Raw genomic sequence first — 18,850 nt, 5'->3', positions numbered from 1 at the left:
GATGGTTAGATTGATCATTGTAGTGTTCATGAGTGTGTTCGTCAGTACGGTATTTTGGGGGGTCTTGTACTACGTTCCCCAACACAATGCTCCTATGTTAATTTCTAAATTGTCGCTCCTTATTGAGCTTTAGTAATATGTCTATGTTTAACTTCCGTATATTGCTTTGAACCTTTTTGTCATTTGCGGATTTATTAATTGGGAAAAGCTTGTACTCAACTGGCTGAAAAACGTGCGCTCGTCGCCTCAAGTATGCACCACGTGTCATCATAGGCCCACACACCGCTCCATCTCTCCATCCATATCTCTTCGACATCCACTCAATCCATCCAGAAGCGAGGCGACTCATCCCCTTTCGTCGTCCCCCCCCCCCTCGCCACCTCATGGATCTCACATGCAAGCCTTTTCTTCCTTGTTAGTTGTAGCAGCAGGCCAGCACGAACACACATGTCTCCCAAACACAACCAAGTATCGCAACAGGCGACATGTCGTGACGCAGCCAAACATTGCACCCCCCCCCTCCCGAGGGGAACCCATCGCGACACCGTTGTACAACAGTGATGGGAGGCACCGCCATGCTACAAACGCCACCAACGAGGATAATGAGTTGCGATGGGTGACGCCAACGTCTGGAGGTGACCTTAACATGGTCCATGTTGCAACGGGTAACCAAAACATGGTCCATATTGCAATGGGTGATCAAAAGGGGCATTTGCAACGTTATCCAAGCTGGAGGCGACCTCAACATGTTATATGTTGCAAACACCCGAGTGCAACAAATGGCATGCTACAAACAACTAGGGCACACCTGAACAGGTGACGTGGAAAGAGATCGGACGGCTGTCCCGCATGCCATCCAATGGCTGCGAGGCAGCGGATCCAACCAGATTATCACCCGATCGACATGTAGCTGTATGCGCCTTTCATATAAAAAACATAGGTCATATTGGTCATTTTTGATATAAAAAAAGCATTATAAGCACACTATCGCTATTTTGAACCTAACAAATACACCCTCTGCTCTTATATTAGTTTACCGAGGGAGTACAAATCAAGTCCGATACTGGTGCTCGTATTTTTCTGAATTTATTTTGTCTTTCCGGCAATGCTAACTCAGTGAGAGGTGACATTGCCGTCGACTACGAAGGCATCTATGTTATGCCTGCTCAGTATCTCAAGAAAAGTAGAGTTAAATACAACACAGGTGCCTCAACTTGTCCGATGCGATCACTTTGATGCCTAAACTTATAAAATACATGAAACTGGTGCTGTAACTTGTTCGAACGTTCAAATACGGTGCCTCCATCCGTATCCGGGCATATGCACAACCAACATGGTGTGCCAACATGGCGTCGGCCCACATGTCAATTCCTGTGAGAGGAGTGGGCTGGTTGTTTTACAGAAAATTCCTTGTACTTCAAATAATTTGCACAAAAGCTCCTGATATTTTATTTAAATATGCCAAACTGCATTGATCTCACCTGTTAGATCTAGGCCCCGCATGTTAACATGTGGGATAAAATAGAGTATAATAACGAAAAAATAGCGCACCGGCAGGATTTGAATTCATTACCTCACGCACAACGTGCACATGTGCTAACCAATAAGCCAAGAACAGTTATCTGTGCACTATCCAGATGCACTACTATTTGTTAGGGATATCGGACGAAATAATAAAGAGATTAAAAAAGAAAAAGGTTGACTCGCAATTTTTTTTTTAAATTATTAAGAAATTCTCACGTTTGAAAAAAAGAGAACAACTCAACATGTTACCTGCGATCAACTTTAAAAAGTGTTAGTGCATTTTTCTAAAAAACAAGATATTTTGGGAAAATTCTCACTTGTATTAAGAAATTGTAAACGTGTATTTGAAAAATGTCCGTCGCGCATTCAAAAAAATTACAACATCTATTTCATAAAATGCTCAATAAGTTTTAAAATAATTATTGTGTAAAAGTATTCTTACATTTCTACAAACACGTTTAACATGTTTTAACCCATTTATAGAATTTATTGTTTTTACACAATCATTTTTAATAAGTATTGAACAATTTTCAAAATACAACTTTCTTGTTTTTTTAATAATTATGTATTCTAAAAATACAATGAAGATACAAAATAATTCTCCGTACTTGTGGTCCTGAATGAAGATACAAAAAAATTACGCAATATTTCATAATATACATTGAACTTTTTAAATCCACATAAATTTTACAAACAGTTCATGTTTACCTCTTCGAACTACAAATGATAAAAATAGAATAAATAGTTTAATAGACAACAGTCGCACATTTGTATATTGGAAATTTTACATATATTGTAAAAAACAAAAAGTAACTTGAAAAAAAAATATAATGGAAATTGCAGAGTCTTGGCGTCTAGTGTGCGTGCTATTTAACCTAGAGGTCCCAGGGTCGAAACCAATTCAATCACGCATTATATATATTTTTCCTGTTATTAGCATACAAAGCAATGGCTTATTTGTGACTTAGATTAAATCTCACGGGATTTTCTGCAAAAAAAAACTTGTACTCCTTTCACCCAAGGCAACGCTCACCCACTGATCTGTGGGCCAGCCGCCAGCTGTCACGCCACACGGAGAGCAAATACGGTGGCATACGGATGGAGGCACCGTATATGCACTGTGCGACAAGTTGTAGCACCACTTTTGTGTATTTTATAAATTTTGGCACTAAACTGACCGCAAATGACAAGTTTAGGCACTCATGATGTATTTAACTCAGAAAAGTACATGTAAATTACGAGGTTTCATAGGGGTAGGGTATTTGTAGAAACGAGTGTATGTGCGTTGTACCATGTTTAAAAAAAATGCATGTACATTACAGGGATTCGAAAAGTACATGTACGAGGACGTGAGCAGAGCATGGCTAGATTATCGCAACTAACAACGAGAAACGCACTTGAGGCATTTGGCGCCATCCAGCCGGCGACGAAAAGGTCGCGGCGCCATGGGTTCCGACCTCCGACTTCCGAGGTTACGCACCAACTGCTCCTTTGTCGTCTCGACACCCTGTCGCGATGAGTCCTAGTTTACTCGGCGTAATCTTTCGCTGCCGATTTGTGCCGTGGACTCTTCCGGAAGTGGGTGGAGAAAGTCTCAAGCCGCCAGGCTGCGACGCAGACATAAAGAGCCGACGAGGCAGCAGCATTCCAGCAAACCATCCCTGTCCCGCGGGTGTTGACTCAGGTAGAGGAGGAGAAGGATGGCACCGCCGCGACACGTTTGCGTGACCGGCGGCGGCGGGTTCATCGCCTCGTGGCTCGTCAAGCTGCTCCTCTCCCGGGGCTACGCCGTCCACGCCACGCTCCGCGACCCATGTATGTCCTGCCCTGATACTATACCCGGTCTGATCCTCCGGCCAAGTTGGTAATGGCGGGGTGCTGTTTCAGGTGATCCGAAGAACGCCCATCTGATGCAGCTGGACGGGGCGGCGGAGAACCTGCGGCTGTTCAAGGCCGACGTGCTCGACCGCGCTGCGCTGGCCGCCGCCGTCGAGGGGTGCGAGGGCGTCTTCCATGTCGCGTCCCCTGTGCCCCTGGATAAGCTCGTCGATCCTGAGGCAAGTACACATCTGTCGATTCACCGTGCGCGTCGTACTTGTGCCAAAAAACGCCACAAGTTCGGCGATCGTCATGCCACAAGTCGGCGATCATCGTGCCATAGTTCGGTGATCAAACACACCCAAAAGTTCGGCAATCAAAAGGAAGGAATCATAGACATGGAACGCATCAAACGGCAGGCTCCTCTGCCGTGGGACTTGCCGAGGTCGGCGTGGGCGTAGTCGGGCTCGGCGTCGGCGTGGCTTCTGTGCTCGGGCTGGTCGGCGTCGGCACCACTTCATTGCTCGGGCTGGGCATCGTCGTTGGTGTCGTCGTGGGCGTAGGAGCGGTGGTCGCCGCAGGCCCGGGCATCTGGTTCAAGATGAGGCCGCGCTCCGCCAGGTACCACGCCTTCACCTGCTCGTGCATCGTCGACATGTCGGCCGCCATCAAGAACGCCAGGTCGGTGTTCCTCTTCTCTGCGGCGACGTTGCTTCTGAGAAGGTCGAACTTGACGTCCTGCTTCTTCATCAACGCCGATTACCTCGCGTCAGATTTATCCTCCCTCTTGGCGGCGCTGTTCATGGCGTCGGCGATGCACTGCTCGATCGAATATTGCAGCCGTTCGGCAGCGGGCGCCGCGTCCCTCGCCGCCTTGGCTCTCTTGTTGCCATCATGACGCCCTTCTGCCACGGCGGGGTAGGCGCGTCCGGCTTGTATGTCTCCTTGGCCTTGGCGAGAGTGAGCCGGACCTCCCTCCACTTTTCACACGACTCGATCCTGAAGAACACATGAGGGAATTTGAACTCTTGGTCGCCATTGTGCTGGCGAAACATGTTGAACATACGAACCATCTGCACAGCCGAGGACAAAAACGTGTCGGCGAAGTACACGACGACGAACTGGGCCGGCGACCTATGGCCATACCTGACCCTCGACGTTGGCTCCGCTTTCCAGGCGAGCCGCGACCTTCTCGACGTTCCCATGCCACTTGTTGCAGGCCGTCTGGATCGTCACCCAATGATTCGCCATGGCCTTCTCGTCGTGGTCCATGTGGATGTTGGTGGTCGGGGTCGACCAACTTGCGCTCGTCGAACGCCGTCTTGATCCTTCTCCAGTATGTGTCTGCTTCTGATTCGAGCCGGTGATCGGGTCAATGCTGATGGTCTTCCACGCTTCGGCGAGGCACTCGTCTTCCTTGGACGTCCACTTGACGCGGGGTTCGCCCGGCCTGGCGTTGGGCGCCTGCTTCTTTCTCCCTTTCGGTGCTGGTTCCGGCTCCGCCTCCGCCTGTTCTTCCTCCCCCACCTCCTCCTCGGCGTCGTCGAGCTCGGCGTCCATGTCAACGGCGGTGTCCATCGTTTTGTCTTGTGCGTGGAACCCGGGGCAGGAATCGGCGGCGACCGAGCCGCTCATGATGATCTCGTCCATGTCGGCGTTGGTGGCGTCGGTGTGGCTGAACTATGGTGCCGAGCCGAGCGCGAAAGGTACGGCGCCCCGGCACAGAGGCGGCGCAGGCGAGGCTGCGTACGCCGACGACGAGTAGCTGTACTGGATGTTGAGACCGGCGTTGACGGCGGGGGAGGGAGTGCGCCGGTCGGGGTTGAAGCCGGAGGGGGAGGTGCGCTGCGGCACGCCATGCGGAAAGGTGATGTTGGGGTTGAAACCGCCATGCGCGTCGCCGTGGGAGTAGCTAGGAGAGGGTGCGTACTGATAACCCACAAGTATAGGGGATCGCAACAGTTTTTGAGGATAGAGTATTCAACCCAAATTTATTGATTCGACACAAGGAGAGCCAAAGAATATTCTCAAGTATTAGCAGCTGAATTGTCAATTCAACCACACCTGAAAGACTTAATATTTGCAGCAAAATATTTAGTAGCAAAGTAGTATGGAAGTAACGGTAGCAGTGGCAAAAGTAATAGTAGCAGTTTTGTAGCAATCATAACAGTGCCAACGGAAAGGTAATGTTGCAAAGATCAATATGTAAAAAGCTCGTAGACAATGGATCAATGATGGATAATTATGTAGGATAGCATTCATCATGCAACAGTTATAACCTAGGGTGACACAGAACTAGCTCCAATTCATCAATATAATGTAGGCATGTATTCCGAATATAGTCATACGTGCTTATGGAAAAGAACTTGCATGACATCTTTTGTCCTACCCTCCCGTGGCAGCGGGGTCCTATTGGAAACTAAGGGATATTAATGCCTCCTTTTAGTAGAGTACCGGACCAAATTAAGCATTAGCACTTAGTGAATACATGAACTCCTCAAACTACGGTCATCACCGGGAAGTGTCCCGACTATTGTCACTTCGGGGTTGCCGGATCATAACACGTAGTAGGTGACTATAACTTACAAGATAGGATCAAGAACACAAATATATTCATGAAAACATAAAGAGTTCAGATATGAAATCATGGCACTCGGGCCCTAGTGACAAGCATTAAGCATAGCAAAGTTATAGCAACATCAACCTTAGAACTTAGTGGATACTACGGATCAAACGCGCTAACAAAACTAACTCGATTACATGGTAAATCTCATCCAACCCATCACGGTCCAGCAAAGCCTATGATGGGACTACTCACACACGGCGGTGAGTATCATGAAATTGGTGATGGAGGATGGTTGATGATGACGACGGCGACGGATTCCCCTCTCCGGAGCCCAAAACGGACTCCAGATCTGCCCTCCCGAGGAAGAACAGGGCTTGGCGGCGGTTTCGTATCGTAAAACGCGATGAATCATTCTCTTTGATTTTTCTCTCCCCGAACGTGAATATATGGAGTTGGAGTTGAGGTCGGTGGAGGTCCAGGGGGCCCACAAGGACAGAGGGCGCACCCCCACCCTTGTGGCCAGGGTGTGGGCCCGCTTCGGTTGATTCTTTCGCCAATATTTTTATTTATTCCAAAACTGATCTCCGTGAAGTTTCAGGTCATTCCGAGAACTTTTATTTTTGCACAAAAATAACACCATGGCAATTCTGCTGAAAACAGCGTCAGTCCGGGTTAGTTCCATTCAAATCATGCAAGTTAGAGTCCAAAACAAGGGCAAAAGAGTTTGGAAAAGTAGATACGATGGAGACGTATCACGTACCCCCCGAGAGGCGACGGCGGCAGCGAGAAGTTGGCCGGCGACGCGACGCTCTGCTGACTCCTGCACGTGGCTTGTGGGCAGTGGCCGGGCGGATTCATCATCCCCGCGCGAGACGCTTCTCCCTGCTCCGCCGCCGCGTCGCTGGCCCTCTTGGTGATGAGCTTGTTCCGCCGGTCGGTTGTGACCACCTCCCGACGCTGAACATCCGCCCTCCACTCGGCGTTCGACAAGCCCGATGGTCTTGCCATCGGCGCCCTCGGCTTCCTCTACTTCGGCTGGGTGGAATCGGCGGCGGGGCGAGGGGCGGAATACCTCTTCGGTGGCATGGCGGCCGGATGGCGGGAGGAGAATGGCGGGAGCGGCGGGAGGAGAATGTCGGGAGCGGCGGGGGAGAAGGGGGGAGCAATGAGGAAATGGAGGGAAAAGAGGAGAAAACAACGAGGATAGACCTGTCTGTAACCGACATCACGGGCCCACGCGCCTTTTCGCTTCGGCCGGCGCCCCCAGGCGCCCCCCGGGGGGCTGGGTTCGGCTCGGGTTCGCCGGTTGTTATTTCGGCCCAAACTGGAGATAAACGAGGAGTTGGGGCGCGATTGGGCCGATTTTTCGTCGCCTGCGCTAAAAAAGGCACACTGGGGGCCTGTTGGGGGGGGGGGGGGGGGGCGACGAGTGGAGATGCTCTTATGTCTATATACACTCTATCCCATGGCATCTCTTTTTTCTTTCTCTTGGCAGTTAGAACTAAAATATGAGATTTATCTCAAACCATATGCCATTTTTAGATGCAAGATTACCATATTGTTCACTGAATTATGCCTGATTTACTAAAAATGTGGTATGAATTTTAAACCCGAACTTTGAACTAAAATCTTAAATTTACCTTAAATAACTTTAGCTAAATTGAACAATGGTCACTCGATTATTGCCGATTTACTAGAATTTCAAATTATTGTAGCCTGAATTTTGAAGTTAAACTTAAAACTAAAACATGAACTTTCTCTCTAAACCGTGTGAACTTTCTCTAAAAAATTCATATTGGTAAATGAATTATAAATAATCTGCTGGATTTTACCAGATTTTTCTATAGACTTAGTCAAACATAAAAAAATGACTTCGGGCAATCTTAGAACTTCAGTTATTTCGGACTGGAGTGACTAAAAACATTTATGACATTAGTCATGGTTGTCTATTCGTAAATTTTGGTGCAAAAATATAAACACATACTCCCTCCTTCACGGTTTAGAAGGCGCGCCTGGAAATTCTCTGGGGACTAGGTGGTTATCTATTGGTTGTGAGATGGGCTAAAAAATAGGATTCACACTACGCATGCATATAGAAATAGTATATCGGAGTACTAATTAGCTACTATAAATAAATGCAATGCGCCCTAAACCTTGTTTATTATGGAAACGCACGCAAATTTAACTGTGCCTTCTAAACTGTGACGAAGGGAGTACGATCACTCCTCTCTCGGTCTCTGTACAAAGTGGAAGCATATGGTCATATTTTGGACACAAAATATCATACTGTTCTATTCATAACAAAAACAAAAAAAACAAAGGAAGTCTATAGTAATATTTCCATGCAATGTTTGGATAATTGTCATACTTTCGCAAAAGAAAACCATGTGTTTATTTAGATATACTCACAAGTGCTTACGTTGATGTTGTCCCATCATCTTCCATTCTAGCCCAAATATTTGCAAAACTAATAATCAATTCAGGACAATAACACGCCTAAAGTTAAACCACGGCAAGAAAAATACGATAGCCAATCGAGTGTCATGCATCTTGCTGTATAAAATAGGTGAAATAAAAGGTGACATATATCTTATTCTGAGAAACAAATCAAACACCGTATCTGCATCATTGCTTTACTTAATCCAACACCATCATGTTCTTACACATGCACTTCTCGCAAAAAAAGAAAAGAAGTTTCATACATATGCACGATGCTTTTCATGAGCACTCTGGATCTTTTTTTTTTCCTTTTAGAACAACCAGCACTCTGGATCTGCTTTTTCTTTTTTTGAGGGGTACTCGGATCTGCTCGGTCTCCACTTTCTGGACTCCTCGATAAATAAATAAAAAGGCCCACCACCAGCCCATGAAGTGATAACTACATACGCCAGACAATTTTATTAATTTGGGTCCACCATTTATGTTAGGTAGATTGAACGGTTACAGTTTCATTATTTTAGAAGTTCCTCTAGATTGAGGACCGGTATTTTCTGATGAACGTGGGTTTTTCTAGTAAATCTCTTTATTTTCTTTTGTATTGTGTTTTTTGTATATAATTGATAGAGATGGATACTCTTAGAAGAATGTGACAAACTGTTGTTGACACCATTACATGTGTTTTGTCGAAGGGATTACAAGTGTTGTTGGAATTGTAAAATCTTTGATGGTATGATTCTAACCTTGTGCCAATTTTAACCGTGCAGTCGGAAGTAATTGTGCCTGCTGTGAAGGGCACCTCGAATATTCTAGAAGTTTGTTCAACTATGAAGGTCCAGAAAGTTGTTGTGGTGTCATCCACTGCTACTGTTCATTTCAACCCGAACTGGCCTCAGGGTAAACCCAAAGATGAGAGTTGCTGGTCGGACAAAAAGGTGTGTATGGAAAAGGAGGTTAGTATGTTTGAAGTTAAGAATCGATAAAAAATTTGGTTGTAACGTGCATTGTGATGTAAGAAGCCTATTAAGTAGAAAACATACATGCCTTCCATGTCGCACGCACAGGCTAGACTTTCCATCTGAACTCTGAAGACACTTAGTGATAGTAATTAGGAGTGTATTCGATCACCCATATATATTAGAACTCTCAAGCTTTTCTTTCCTCGATCTCTGCCTATGAGGCCGTGGATTCGCCTCCTCTTTGCCTGCCGCTCTAGCCCTAGTGGTGGGGAGTGGAATTCTAGTGCCTCAACTTTGACTAGTAGATAGGTTAGGGTTCTATTCCTCGCGGGAGAGGCGCTTAGATGGATGTCGACGCTTCTTCTTCAAGTCAATCTTTCGGGCTTTGATCCTTCTTAAATTCGTCCGTCGAAGCAAATTAGATTGAGCTATGTTGTAGATTCCTGCCAGCTTCATGGGGGGGGGGGGGGGGGGGGGGAGGTTAGGGTTTCTCGTCGCGCGTAAGCTAGGACGAGAATTGATGTCAGGTTCTTCAGATGGATTCAAAGGTTCAATGACGATGACTGCGGTTCTGGCACGTTGGTCCTTTAGGGCACGTGTACGAAGACTCCTGATTGTCATCGACAAGGTTAGACTGACTCCGGTATGCGAGTGACACTCGTTCTAGCGGCAACAATGGACGTGTACGAAGACTCCTGATTGTCATCGACAAGGTTAGACTGACTCCGGTATGCGAGTGACACTCGTTCTAGCGGCAACAATGGTCGTTCGGTGATTGTGTCAGAGTTGTGTATATTTACCGTGTAATATCCATGTTGTATTTCAATTTTCTTCGCTAGTCCGAGGGCTAAGTTCAACTCTTTACAATTTTGGTTGGCAGCTTTGGTACTTTCTTGCAAAAACTGTTGCTGAAGAGACATCCTGGGAATATGCAGAAAAGACTGGGCTAGACATCGTTACTGTATGCCCCTGTATTGTTTTTGGTCCACAACTACAACCTGTTGTCAATACCACCAGCGAACTTCTTCTCTATGTTATAAAAGGTCCCCTCATCATTTCCTGTTCTTTTCCATTTCTTGTTTATTTGTAGTAATCTTTCCCTAATAATAAAGTACGGATTGACTTCATGGGTTTACCGTCACAATACGCTTCTTCCCGTGAATTTACGCTTTCAGTTTGATTTTAAAACATATACACAAGGTCGTACTAATTCGGGGAACCGTCTGTAGTTTCGTCCGTCGTCAAAATTTCCGTACGTCGCTATTGTTTTAAGTCATTTGGACTTCTCCCTGATATGTCTGGGCCTCAGCCCACCAAACTCAGCCCAGGCAAAACCGGATCAACAAGGGTACCGAAGAGAAGGAAGCAAAGACGAATTAACCCAGCGCAAAGGAAGCGAATGAAGCGAAGAAGCCCAAGCAACTGACCATGATTTACACGTCATCGGGCTGACCTGCTTGCTCGACCGCGGCGGGCCATGCGGGGGGTGGGAGAGGAAAGGAAGGCACCAAGGGCGGCGACGCGCCGGACTCCGTCGAGACGAGCTGGCGGCTAGGCGCTCGGGCGCGACCGCGTCGTTCCTGCCGGAGAACACGAGACGGCGGGCCATGCGGGGGGTGGGAGAGGAAAGGAAGGCACCGAGGGCGGCGGCGCTGGTGCTCCCTCCGGCGAGATGAGCTGGCGTCTGGGTGCTCAGGCGCGAACGCGTCCTTCCCTGACGAAGGAACAGGAGGCGGCAGGCCATGCGGGAGAGAGGGAAGGCACCAGGGCAGCGCCGCTGGTGTTGCTTCTCCGGCGAGATGAGCTGGCGGCGGGGTTGGGGACGCTCGGACGTGCGAGCTCAAGCTCCCAGGTACATACCTTGCAGCGCCGAGGCTTGCAGGTATGCAATGCATCTCGCAGCACCGGCTCACATCGCTACGAGGGGATAAGCTTTGAAGTGGCAGCCGCTTGACAGGGCGATAGATAAATAGAACGTGGCTGCTCGCTTGAACTACACGTGACTGTACATGGCGTCAACTAGACCTCACCCAGTGAACATATATTTTTAAATTCTTTTATTTATCATGGTTAGCTCTAGATTGTCTAATTTTGATCTCAAACGATTTGCGGACACGTCTTTATATTGAGTCTCTATTTGTGCATGCATGCAATCATGTTTCTTACTTTGTTTTTGAATTGTCCGGTCAATTACGTGTGACTGGTGAGATGGAGAGAGGGTAAAGAAAGAGAAAAGACGATCCGATGTGGACTATATCCTACGTGAATGGCTTCTTAGACATACATGGACATCCCCATATTCTCCTTATATTTGATGTGGATATGCACATTTGTGACTATCCGGTCATATGAGGACAAAGTGAGGGTCCGGTTTGTTTTTTTCCTCTCTCTTTTCTCTGGACAGTGACTGGACTGTACTTCCCGACAAATGAGGAAGATTTGGGTGGTATGACACCGTTACTAGATGCTGCCGAATATATCATGGCTTATTGAGTTAGATATGTGTGGTATTTATTTTCTCCTGTTGCAACGCACGGGCATTTGTGCTACTATCATTTATCTGACAAACTGTCATATCGTGTAATGGAGTGGCTCAGCCCATTAGAATTTTTAAGGGGAAAACATGAAAAATCCTATGGTGTGTCTTCGAAGAACTTCTTATCTCGTTTTGTCTACTGATTTTTTGTCAATTTCATTGCAGGAGGTCCTAACGCGATGAACGACGTGATGTGGGAGATAGTCGATGTCCGTGATGTAGCTGATGCTTTGCTTCTGGTATACGAGAAACCAGAATCATCTGGAAGATATATCAGTGCATCAAACTACATTACCACAAAAGACATGCTGGAATTGTTAAGGAAGGCGCACCCTAACTACAATTACGTGAAGTGGTGGGCCTCTTACCATGCGTTCCTTGTATGCAGCAAATGGCGCGTTATGTTTTCTGAACGTTCGTGCTTTGTTTCCATGGTTTGAACAACTCTCTTTGTTTTTTGCAGCAAGACTGATGGGGAACATAACTCTCCCATCACACCGACCTCGTCGGAAAAATTGAGAAATCTGGGCTGGAAGCCAAGGAAATTGGAGGAGACGCTCCTGGATAGCATCGAATACTACCAGAAGACGGGGCTTCTGCAGGATGCCGAGGGAGAGGGATACTCGTGCCACCTTCCTGAAATGTTCAGCTTTTTTCATGCCGCCGAGTAATAAAATCGAGTGTGGTAGTGGTGGTGCCACTGCTCCCACATATGCCATTGTGCTTGTGAAAATGTTGAATGGTATCTCCGGTAACCATCCCAGAAGACAGGACTGGAAGTATTTAGACGATGATGCCCCCAGTGTAAATGATACGATTTTGTAAATGTTCGTATATTTTAAATAAACTTGGCCAAATTTTAAACAAGTTTGTACTTAGAAAAAAAAATAAGTTGGCAAGGAGGGAGTATGTATGTGCATTGTTATGTCTACGTACTCCCAGCAAACACGAACATTATTATTATTTTAGCTTATGCTCTTAATCCATTACAGGGGCCTTTCATGAGATCTATAATGTTTTCTATACTACCATTCAGTATTGTGACCTCCCCGCAAAAAAAAATTCACTATTGTGACCTCATGATATCAAAGTTAATGCAAGTAAAAAAAGAGAGTATCGGGGTACGTAATTACATAGGAGCACCTGAGGTAGTTATACTTTGAGACCACACTAGTAGAAAATTGGGCTTTGGTCACAGGGCAATATTCACATTAGTCCCGGTTCAGTCACGAACCGGGACTAATGTGAGCATTGGTCCCGGTTCGTGCGGCCAGGGGCCTGCCGGGCCTCGTGGGGGCATTGGTCCCGGTTCATCCAGCCCCTTTGGTCCCGGTTGGTGGGACAAACCGGGACCAATGGGCCTCGCTCCTGGCCCACCACCATTGGTCCCGGTTGGTGACTTGAACCGGGACCAGAGGCTCACCCTTTAGTCCCGGTTCATACCACAAATCGGGACTAAAGGGCTGGTCCTAGTTGCGGTCAGTGTTTAGTCCCACCTCGCCAACCGAAGGGCGCTCACACCAGTTTATAAGCCCGTCCCTCTCTGCCTTGTTGAGCTCCTCTCAAAGTGAAAATAGATGCCCTTATACAGGGAATTTGACCTAAATTCACAGTAATTTTTTTTGAATTTCATAGAAATTTATTATGAATTTAGGTTGAATTTTCTCTACAGGCGCATCTATGTTCATTTTTTTATAGTAAACAAAATAAATAAACCTTAATAAAATAAATAAAAATAAATAAACCTTAATAAAATAAATAAAAATAAATAAACCTTAATAAAATAAAATAAAATAAACTATAGTAACTAAAATAAATAAACCTTAATAAATTAAATAAAAATAGCAACAGTAAAATAAATAAAAATAGCAGCAGTAAAATAAATAAAAATATAATAATTAAAGTAAAATACATAAGTAATTAGAAATAAAATAAATAAGTTTTTTGTTGTAAGTAGAAACAAAACAAAATAAATAAAGCAAAAGAGAAAAAAATAGAGAAAAAAAATTATGCCACCTACTGGGCCACCACGGCCTGAATACGACTAGAAACCCATCCATGGGCCAGGATTCAGGCCCGCAGAAGGCCCAGTAGGCCCCACAGGCAAAGAGAACGGTTAGGCCCGAAAGCCTGCAGTTGAGAGGAGCTCGAGAGGGTGGGCGCAGCAGCGCTTATAAACCACTCTCGAGCTCTCTCAACTAGCGAGGTGGGACTAAACTTTTGACGCGGGGCAGCATAAGGCCTTTGGTCCCGGTTGGTGCCACCAACCGGGACTAAAGGGGGGCATTGGTCCCGGTTCGTGGCACCAACCGGGACCAAAGGCCTTTAGTCCCGGTTGGTGCCACGAACCGGGACCAATGAGTTTCCTATATATACCCCATCGCCACAGCAGAGCACTCCACAGTGCTCTGTTTTTTCTGGCCGGCGAGGGGAGGGCATTTGGGTGCTCTAGCTCACCTCCTATGCACATGAGGTGTTCGATGAAATGTCTGAGCCACACTAGTTAATCTTTCTCCTCTCGAAACTCGACCTCCGAGCTCCATTTCCCCGAGATTTGTCTAGGTTTAGCGGTCCGTCATGTCCCGTCCCCGTCTTCACCGCCGTCGATCGCCCGCGCCGATCTCGTCGCCAGCACCACCGTGGTGAGCCTCTTGTTCTTATCTTCTTTCTGAAAGAAAAAAATTCTTACTTTAGATAGATACTTGTCTAATTTTGTTACTTTTATTATTCCTTCTTATTACATAGTGCGATGGTTTTGGTATCCGCCCCCGTCGGCCCTCGTCCTGTCTATGATTCGGATGTGGTATATATTATCTTTTTATAACTATTTGGTTCATTTATTGTTTATGACAAATATGCCGACCAACGTGACATAGATTTTATTTATCTAGGAGGTGGTTGAACCGGAAATTCTAACTGACCCTATTGTCGAGAGGTTAAATTTAGTTGAAGAAGAAAACAATTACTTGAAGGAAAAAATAAAAAAATTGAGGAGGAGAAGATGATATTGGAGTTGCATGTTGCGGATGTCGTCGATGATCACAAGATCAAGATGGATGCAATGCGCTTGAAGATTAGAAAGATTAGAAAATATGCCATTCATACCGAGGCTTGGTATCATTATGCCGTTGGATCAATTGTTACCTTGGTTGCGATTATGATCGCATTTGTTTTCGCATTGAAATGTTTTACATAGTTTCAATGTATGGTTTAATTAATTAGATGCTCTGGAGAGCTATATATATGTTGTTAGATGAGAACTATGTATGTACTTTGGTTTTAATGTGATGATGAACTTTTATTAATTTGGTCACTTAATTATCTATTCATGATGTTCTGTAATGGTTTTTGACACACTTAATTATATATAATGCACGCAGATGAACCGGCAATGGATGTACGGTGACAGACACACCTCCGAGTACATTAAGGGCGTGCATGATTTTCTCGAAGTGGCTGAGGCAAACAAGCAGAATGGTTTTATGTGTTGTCCATGCCCTATATGTGGGAATACGAAGTCTTACTCTGACCGGAAAATCCTTCACACCCACCTGCTTTACAAGGGTTTCATGCCACACTATAATGTTTGGACGAGGCACGGAGAAATAGGGGTTATGATGGAAGACGACGAAGAAGAAGAGGACGATGACAACTATGTGCCCCCTGAATACGGTGATGCTGCAACGGGGGAAGCTGCTGAAGATCAAGAGGAACCAGACGATGTGCCCAATGATGCTGCAAGGGGGGAAGCTGCTGAAGATCAAGAGGAACCAGTGCCCGATGATGATGATCTCTGCAGGGTCATTGTCGATGCAAGGACGCAATGCGAAAGTCAAAAGGAGAAGCTGAAGTTCGATCGCATGTTAGAGGATCACAAAAAAGGGTTGTACCCCAATTGCGAAGATGGCAACACAAAGCTCGGTACCGTACTGGAATTGTTGCAGTGGAAGGCAGAGAATGCTGTGCCTGACAAAGGATTTGAGAAGCTATTGAAAATATTGAAGAAGAAGCTTCCAAAGGATAACGAATTGCCCGACAGTACATACGCAGCAAAGAAGGTCGTATGCCCTCTAGGATTGGAGGTGCAGAAGATACATGCATGCCCTAATGACTGCATCCTCTACCGCGGTGCGTACAAGGATCTGAACGCATCCCCGGTATGCGGTGCATTGCGGTATAAGATCAGACGAGATGACCCTGGTGATGTTGACGGCGAGCCCCCCAGGAAGAGGGTTCCTGCGAAGGTGATGTGGTATGCTCCTATAATACCACGGTTGAAACGTCTGTTCAGAAACGAAGAGCATGCCAAGTTGATGCGATGGCGCAGTGAGGACCGTAAGAAAGACGGGAAGTTGAGAGCACCCGCTGATGGGTCGCAGTGGAGAAAAATCGAGAGAAAGTACTGGGCTGAGTTTGCAGCTGACCCAAGGAACGTATGGTTTGGTTTAAGCGCGGATGGCATTAATCCTTTCGGGGAGCAGAGCAGCAATCACAGCACCTGGCCCGTGACTCTATGTATGTATAACCTTCCTCCTTGGATGTGCATGAAGCGGAAGTTCATTATGATGCCAGTTCTCATCCAAGGCCCTAAGCAACCCGGCAACGACATTGATGTGTACCTAAGGCCATTAGTTGAAGAACTTTTACAGCTGTGGAATGGAAACGGTGTACGTACGTGGGATGAGCACAAACAGGAGGAATTTAACCTGCACGCGTTACTGTTTGTAACCATCAACGATTGGCCCGCTCTCAGTAACCTTTCAGGACAGACAAACAAGGGATACCACGCATGCATGCACTGTTTAGATGACACTGAAAGTATATACCTGGACAAATGCAGGAAGAATGTGTACCTGGGCCATCGTCGATTTCTTCCGACCAACCATCAATGTCGAAAGAAAGGCAAGCATTTCAAAGGCGAGGTAGATCACCGGAAGAAGCCCGCCATGCGTACCGGTGATCGCGTACTTGCTATGGTCAATGATTTACACGTAATCTTTGGAAAGGGTCCCGGCGGACTAGCTGTTCCGAATGACGCTGAGGGACACGCACCCGTGTGGAAGAAAAAATCTATATTTTGGGACCTACCCTACTGGAAAGAGCTAGAGGTCCGCTCTTCAATCGACGTGATGCACGTGACGAAGAACCTTTGCGTGAACCTGCTAGGCTTCTTGGGCGTGTATGGGAAGACAAAAGATACACCTGAGGCACGGGAGGACCTGCAACGTTTGCACGAAAAAGACGGCATGCCTCGGAAGCAGTATGAAGGTCCTGCCAGCTACGCTCTTACGAAAGAAGAGAAAGAAATCTTCTTTGAATGCCTGCTCAGTATGAAGGTCCCGACTGGCTTCTCGTCGAATATAAAGGGAATAATAAATATGCCAGAGAAAAAGTTCCAGAACCTAAAGTCTCATGACTGCCACGTGATTATGACGCAACTGCTTCCGGTTGCATTGAGGGGGCTTCTACCGGAAAACGTCCGATTAGCCATTGTGAAGCTATGTGCATTCCTCAATGCAATCTCTCAGAAGGTGATCGATCCAGAAATCATACCAAGGCTAAGGAGTGATGTGGTGCAATGTCTTGTCAGTTTCGAGCTGGTGTTCCCACCATCCTTCAATATCATGACGCACGTCCTAGTTCATCTAGTCGACGAGATTGTCATTCTGGGGCCCGTATTTCTACACAATATGTTCCCCTTTGAGAGGTTCATGGGAGTCCTAGAGAAATATGTCCGTAACCGCGCTAGGCCAGAAGGAAGCATCTCCATGGGCCATCAAACAGAGGATGTCATTGGGTTTTGTGTTGACTTCATTCCTGGCCTTAAGAAGATAGGTCTCCCTAAATCGCGGTATGAGGGGAGACTGACTGGAAAAGGCACGCTTGGAGGGGACTCAATAATATGTAGGGACGGATATTCTTGGTCTCAAGCACACTACACAGTTCTACAGAACTCTACCTTGGTGACCCCGTATGTCGATGAACACAAGAACAGTCTGCGCTCCAAACACCCGGAGCAGTGTGACGACTGGATTACATGTGAACACATCAGGACTTTCAGCAGTTGGTTGGAAACACGTCTCAGAGGTGACACCATTGTTTGTGATGAGTTGTACTCGTTGTCCAGGGGACCATCTTTGACTGTATTGACTTACAAAGGATACGAGATAAATGGGAATACATTTTACACGATTGCCCAAGATCAAAAGAGCACCAACCAAAACAGCGGTGTCCGCTTTGATGCAGCAACCGAGAGGGGAAAGGACACATATTATGGTTACATAATGGACATATGGGAACTTGACTACGGACATGATTTTAAGGTCCCTTTATTTAAGTGCAAATGGGTCAATCTGTCAGGAGGCGGGGTACAGGTAGACCCACAGTACGGAATGACAACAGTGGATCTGAACAATCTTGGGTACACTGACGAACCGTTCGTCCTAGCCAATGATGTGGCATAGGTTATCTATGTGAAGGACATGTCTACCAGACCGAGAAAAAGAAAAGATAAGGAAGCGAATACATCATACGATGAGCCAAAGCGCCACATAGTTCTTTCAGGAAAAAGGGACATTGTGGGCGTGGAGGGCAAGACAGACATGTCTAAAGATTATGAAAAGTTTCATGAAATTCCACCCTTCAAAGTCAAGGCTGACCCAAGCATCCTGATAAACGATGAAGATTATCCATGGTTAAGGCGCAATAAGCAAATGACACAAGCGAAGAAAAAGTGAAGACTTTCTCCTGCAACTATTATGATGATACCATGCCAACTTTGTAACAGACGAGTATGATACCATTGTCCGTTTTGTACACGAAGTGCATCTAGTTTTTGCCGTAACCCTCTCAACTTTCTTGCACATGCTATGTGGATGAAATGATGATACCATGCCAACTTTCAACCTTTCCAGAGTTCATTTGAAATGCTTTTCAATTTTAGGGTCTTATAGCTCAAAATAATTAGTAAATGCATGAAAAATAACAAATGAAGTCAGAAAGGGTTGAAAA

At 46.2% G+C, this 18,850-nt stretch overlaps 1 protein-coding gene across 1 annotated transcript; it reads left to right on the top strand.

Annotated features, from left to right (window-relative positions):
• The first annotated feature begins 3,173 nt into the window (after positions 1-3,173).
• LOC109763266 (phenylacetaldehyde reductase-like) lies at positions 3,174-12,758 on the top strand. Its single transcript, XM_045229008.2, has 6 exons — positions 3,174-3,339; positions 3,412-3,581; positions 9,112-9,297; positions 10,184-10,346; positions 12,005-12,194; positions 12,303-12,758. Exons 1-6 carry the CDS (start codon positions 3,225-3,227, stop codon positions 12,508-12,510), a joined length of 1,032 nt encoding a protein of 343 aa, XP_045084943.1. The 5' UTR covers positions 3,174-3,224; the 3' UTR covers positions 12,511-12,758.
• The last annotated feature ends 6,092 nt before the right edge of the window (positions 12,759-18,850 follow it).

This window comes from Aegilops tauschii, chromosome 5 (assembly GCF_002575655.3).
Source record: "Aegilops tauschii subsp. strangulata cultivar AL8/78 chromosome 5, Aet v6.0, whole genome shotgun sequence".
Lineage (NCBI taxonomy): Eukaryota > Viridiplantae > Streptophyta > Magnoliopsida > Poales > Poaceae > Aegilops > Aegilops tauschii.
Note: the sequence above shows the minus strand (reverse complement) of the source record. Positions and strands in the feature narration are given on the sequence as shown.